General features: G+C 49.3%; 1 protein-coding gene across 1 annotated transcript; it reads left to right on the top strand.

Moving 5' to 3' along the window:
• The first annotated feature begins 458 nt into the window (after positions 1 to 458).
• STBD1 (starch binding domain 1) lies at positions 459 to 2,120 on the top strand. The gene is made up of 2 exons (XM_071431238.1): positions 459 to 758; positions 869 to 2,120. The coding sequence occupies exons 1-2, from the start codon at positions 521 to 523 to the stop codon at positions 1,669 to 1,671; spliced, it is 1,041 nt and encodes a 346-aa protein (XP_071287339.1). The 5' UTR covers positions 459 to 520; the 3' UTR covers positions 1,672 to 2,120.
• Positions 2,121 to 5,844: the final 3,724 nt, after the last annotated feature.

Below are 5,844 nucleotides of genomic sequence, written 5' to 3'. Positions count from 1 at the left end.
GCTCTAATGGACTCTGGGCTCCTGATAATCCAAAAAGTTTCCTGAGCATAACACAGAAGCAGAGCAATGTTAAGGAAACCACTTGTAGTCATTAGAATATGATGAAAAGGTTACAAAATCAGTGAATTCATCTCACTTCTCAAAGATACCAGAGCAGAGCAGGATTGTTACCAGCACAAGCATTAAAATTATCAGCAAATCAGTCCCACTCATCACACCCCTGTAGGAGCATCTAAGCCCACCAGCACTGCTAGAATTAAACCTGCCCTGTGCGACCCTGCCTTGACAGGTTGGCTTGGGCTTAGATGCTCTCCAGAGGTCCCTTGCAGCCCAGGCGCGCGAAGACTGGAAAACTTTCTCCGCTCAGACTTCGGGAGTTCATACCCTCCCACCGCCTCCGCTGCGCGGCTCAGCCCGGCCCCGCCCGGCCCGCGGCGGCTCCTCCCCGGATCCGAAGCCTGGCTTAAAGCGGCGCCGGGGGGGCGGCCCCGGCGGGGTCCCGCTGCAGCAGCGCCCGGCCATGGCCCGCGACCGCGGCCCGCCCGTGCTGCGGCCGCCCCGCGCGGCCGCGCTGCCCGCCGAGCCCCACGGCTGGGGCTGGCTGGGCGCGGGGCTCTGGCCGGCGCTGCTCGTGGGGCTGCTGGCCGCCATCGTCGCCTGGTTCTGGTACGGCGACAGCGACGGGCGAGCCGAGGCGGGCGGCGAGGAGGCGGCGGCCGGCAGAGAGGGGCCCCGGCGGGCGAGCGCGGTGACCACAGGTAGCGGGATGGGGAGGCGATGCCGCGGGTGTCCCGGGCTGCCCGAGCCTGCGAGGACTTGGGTTTGCCGGCGCTCAACTTAACTCGTTCTCCCTCAATGTCACTTGCAGAGGATGCTGCGGCGGGCAGGGAGCCGGGGTGGCGGGAGGTGGCGGCTGCTGCCCCGTCCGGCCCTTGGAATCCAGGAGAGGATCTGGCGGCTGTTTCAAGGGAACAGCTTAACCACGTCCCGAGCGGTGCAGTTTTGGGCGAACCTGTGGAGCTGGAGCAGCTGATCCCGAAGCGCGGTGTCACGGACCCGGGGGAGCATCCGGCTGATATGGCCGGCAGCCAGGCAGGCGAACTGGAAGCCCAGGTGGGACAGGCAAGTGACAGATGGTGGTTGATGAACTTGGCAGGGGCCTCTGACAATGAGTGTAAGGACAGAAGTGAGGAGCAGCCGTGTCAGCCAGCTGAGAGGAGGGACTTGGACCATGAAGAGTGGGAAGTTGTTTCTGAGCACCTGGTCGAAGGGAAGGATGGTAGCATGGAAGACTCAGACAGCAAGGAATGGGAACCAGGAGACTGCTGTGACGGGGACATGAAAGCAAAGCGAGTTGCAGCCGTGCCCCCCATGTTCCAGAACATCCACGTGGCTTTCCGAGTGCACTACATCACCCACTCTGACACACAGCTCATCGGTGTCACGGGGGACCACGAGTGTCTGGGCCAGTGGCACAGCTACGTGCCCCTCAAGCGTGACAAGGATGGCTTCTGGTCCGAATCCATCAGTCTGCCCGCAGACACCAGAGTAGAGTGGAAATTTATCTTGGTGGAGAATGGCAAGGTCAGACGCTGGGAAGAATGCGGTAACAGGACCCTAGTGACTGAACACGAAGATCAAATTGTTCATCAGTGGTGGGGATACCATTAATGGGAAGGTGGAAGCTGCTGGTCTAATGGCAGACCTGCCTAGGTGAACCACCGAGCCCCTAAACCTTAGGGGGGGCTCCCCTTCTTCTCTAGGAGACCCTCTTGAGTGCAGAGCTCTGGAAATCCTGTATCCGACCATGTAAGCAGCAGATCTCTTTAGGAAATCTTTTGGCAACCTGAAGAATCAACTTTGAGTGCATGCTAAAGAGACACAAGGTAGGCTAAGAAGGCAGGAGCAGCATTCCAAGCACCTGCTTGCCCAGGTGGATCTGGACCCTGGACTTGAGTTAGTGTTGCTTTGAGTGGGGCTATGGGAAGCATCTTGATACCCACTGCTTGGGCTTGGGCAGCATACTGGGAGGTGTGACTACCAACACTGTAACAGGAACTTAAGTGTTTTAATTTATGTAATGTATTAAGGAAACAATAAACATTTTCAGATTGACAGTTCATTATCAGTTGACCAGTGACCTCACTCATTTTGGTAACTTTGATCCAAGTGAGCCACTTGACCTGAAATCTTAGTGCTAAGCAAGTGCTGAGAAGTGGCCCTCCCTCTTGAGTAACAAAAGGTTGAACTCCAAAATAGTTCATTCTCTACCCCCTACTGACCAGCAATCATCTCGGCTCAAATGAAAGGTTTGGCAGGCAGCTCCACTCCTGCTGAGGGGAGAGCAAAGGTCATAAAGGACTGTCTCGGCTTAATGAATTACTTTGTCAGGGTGGGAACAGGCTTTTAAAAAAACCTGGAATGCTGCGATGGCCAGGGATTAGGGTTCTGGCTGAAACAGAGAGGGGTGGCATACTGATGAACAGTACCACAGTATTGTTAGCAAATACTTGGCTTGAACTTGTAAATATTTTTTAAGCCTAAGCTTTTCACCGTGAATTTATTTTAAGCTGTGGCCTTCTAGTAAGCCAGATGAAGTAGCATGCTTCCAGCTTCAGCTAGTTGGTATCTTTATAGGATAGAAGCAGAAAGCTGCCCTGCTTCCCTGCCTTTTGTATTTTTAGGTACAAATACATGCTGCCACTTGAGCAAGCTCCTCTCTCCATGATGCTGAACCGAGCATTACAAGACCAAGCCTGCAAACAGCCTTTGCCTTGAGTGAGTTTGGTCTGGGAGAGCAGAGTTTTGTAGATCTGCAAGTATACAAATTACAACTTTAGTTTGGAAGAGGTACTTCAAAAAGGACATCACTAAATGCCTTTGCTAATTCCTTCCTGCTCTGTGCAGTGGAGCAGCCTGGACATGTGAAATAGAATAGCTTTGGTGAAAGACTGGAAGATGAACTTCAGAGCTGACCTCCTGCATCTGGTGGGTTAATGGGCATCCAGTTGGTGGGACAGTGCTAGAGCTGCTGGGAAGAACAAGTGTTGGCAATGTTCTTACTGGGACTTGGATACCAGCTGTTCAGTGAGGGAGGGCTGAGCTGCCTGCTCCTGCAGACCTGGCCTGAAAATAGCTCAAGGAACCCCAGAAGGGTATTGAGGGGAGGGTGAGGAGGGAGAGACACTTAATTCCAAATTGCGTATTGGAATTGGCCTTTCATTTTTATCCAGCAGAAAAACCTCAGCTGCATTCTTAGCACTTGGCTTTTCTCACAAGAAACTGAAGAGGATACTACAGGTAATATTCAGCAGCAACAGAAGGTGTTCTTCAGGAATCCCTGAAGTCAAAGCTGCCACCTGAGCGTATTTATACGCATGCCTGAGGCTTGTCTGAGGAGATTAACTGTGCTATTAGATTAAGTTATTCACCAGAAAGCTCCTTAAACTATGCGAGAATAGATTCTCTAATGCAATGGTGAACATGTCAAACAGACCAACCCCAAGAAGTCTTTTAAATTGAGAACAACTTAATTTTTTAATTAAGCACCCTGTGCTTTGATCCCACAGACAACACAGTCCTCATGATTGTATCACCTTGCTGAATGATCAGCTAGGGTTTCTACCAAGACCTGCACTGAGCTTTTGCTAAAAAAGCCTTTAAGTTATTATGACAGTCCCAGCAGGACCTGTGGTACGTAAATTAAATGGTTTGGGTATGGTGAAAGAAAGAAATCTGGACTTCAATTTTTCTGGAGGAACCTATTAGTATTTTCTCCAAGTTCACAGGTATGTTTTCTCATTATTGAACAATATTTGCTCAAAGGTGAGGGCAGATTTAAACAAAGTTGCCTTGCTGCATATAAAAGATGCTGCTGGAATGGCTGATAGCTGTCTAATACAATGTCCTGGCTGTGAGACCAGTGCAGCTATATGTGACAAACAACTTAGTGTTGACATTCCTGCGTGGATCTAACAGCCAGTGGCTCAGGAGATGTCCAAGCAAACAAACTGCCTCACTCACAGCTTGACAAAGCCTGCAATCACAGAGCTACCTTTAAAGTTCACCTGCTCATACCCCTGACAACCAACTTCTGTCAAATTAGACAGAATTTGATTGCTTTTATGTGAAACACAAACTACTCCTTTTTGTCAAGTAGTTTGGTGCACAAACGCTGAATGCTGCAGCTGGATGGTGAGCTGTGCAAGCAGCCTGAGAGGACTGGGCATTAGCCATTTTAAAGTCCCCAGCAAAAACCTTCACTGCAGCTATTTTGCTTTGCAAAACCCATGCCCATCTCACATTGTCTCTGGGAATGGAACTCACCCTTTGGAGTCTCTGCACCTATGAGCCTGCTGTTAGGTTTTCTCTCCCAGGGGCTGGTTGCCATCTGTGGTGTCCCTGCTGTGGGCAAGCTTGGCCCAACAGTCCTGCTGTGCCATCCACCTGCAGGACATGGAATAACAAGGGCTGCATACATTCAGCTGCTCTAAGGCTCATGTGTCTATGAGCCTGTTCCTTGCCTGCTGCTGGTGGCAGGGGGAAGCCCAGACCTGTCCCCAACTCTCTGAATGCCATCTCCAAATGATGTTAAGCTGCTGTTTTGCACTGGCAGATGTCCCTCCCTTCTCTCTGACCCCTCCACCTGCCCCCTGCCCTTGGCACACAGATGCAGCTTCTGAAACTCTTTTTTAGCTTGGTTCCTTGAACAAAACTGGAAGTGCACTTCACAGTGACCTTTCCTAGGGGTTCTTATTCTCTACACCTGACTCTCCCCTTAAGAAAATTTTGGAAGATTTGTCCAGTAATTGTGGCAAGTCCAAACTGTGATTCATGTGCCATCTAATCCAATCCTTTAATTTTCAATGCAACTGATTTCTAGGAAAGGGGAGATGTATTTACGAATCTTTTATCTGAATTTGCAACACTGTTGCAAAAAGTATCTTTAGTATAAGGAAAACTAAACAAATTCCTCCAATTAAAATACTGTTGGCAGTAACTGAGGACAGCTGAAGAGCAACTCAGTAATTTCTTCTCCCCACACAAGATGCAAACTCAAGTTGGGTGAGTCCATTCTTCTTAAATGAATCACGGTACAACAGTACAACAAGCTTCAACAGGAAGAATTTAGCTTCGACATAGGGAGAAATTCTTCCCTGTGAAGGTGCTGAGGCCCTGGCACAGGATGCCCACAGAAGCTGTGGCTGCCCCATCCCTGGAGGTGTCCAAGGCTGGTTTGGATTGGACTTAGAGCAACCTGGGATAGTGGAAGGCGCTGCAGCCTGTGGCAAGGGGTTGGAAGGAGATGAAATTATCCTTAAAGTTCCCTTCTGCTCTGTACTTCCTGCTAATTTAAAATAAGAGCTATAAACAAGAATTTTAAAAAATTGTGAGGGCTTTTATTATTAATATTTAAAACCAACTTAAACACAATGTACCTACATGAAAGCAATCACTAATGCATACAGTGCCTTCACTTGGACAGCTTTCTCTCCTTTTCCTTGCATTTCTTTGTCTTCACCTCCTGAGTTCTGCTCATTGGAGACATGGCTGAAAATAGCAGAAGAACAGATTAGCTGAACACCACCTTATGTTCCAAAGGCTGAGGTTTCAGGTGCAGCCAGCTGAAGTTTCACAGAGTCCTCCCATAACAAGTTATGCTGTACCTATAAAGCCCTTACAAATGCAGCCTCAGTTTGCAATTCTTTATGTGACTACATACAAGCCACTGAGGATATTAATGGATGGCAAAGAACAAAAATTAGAACACTTAGCTCTGACTTATTTATATAAATAACTTGATTAGTTTTACCTACATCAGGTCACTTGTATGTCCCTGACACA

The sequence above is a fragment of the Agelaius tricolor genome, unplaced genomic scaffold, assembly GCF_023055355.1.
Source record: "Agelaius tricolor isolate 1412-34295 unplaced genomic scaffold, bAgeTri1.0.p SCAF_8, whole genome shotgun sequence".
In the NCBI taxonomy this organism is placed as follows: domain Eukaryota; kingdom Metazoa; phylum Chordata; class Aves; order Passeriformes; family Icteridae; genus Agelaius; species Agelaius tricolor.
The sequence above is the reverse complement of the archived record's forward strand: the minus strand, read 5'-3'. Positions and strand labels throughout refer to the sequence as shown.

Bases quoted from the DNA above. Each gene is read 5' to 3' on its own strand.
- STBD1 (XM_071431238.1), top strand. From the start codon at position 521: ATGGCCCGCGACCGCGGCCCGCCCGTGCTGCGGCCGCCCCGCGCGGCC. The intron at 759-868 runs GTAGCGGGATGG...TGTCACTTGCAG, and splicing joins GGCGAGCGCGGTGACCACAG to AGGATGCTGCGGCGGGCAGG.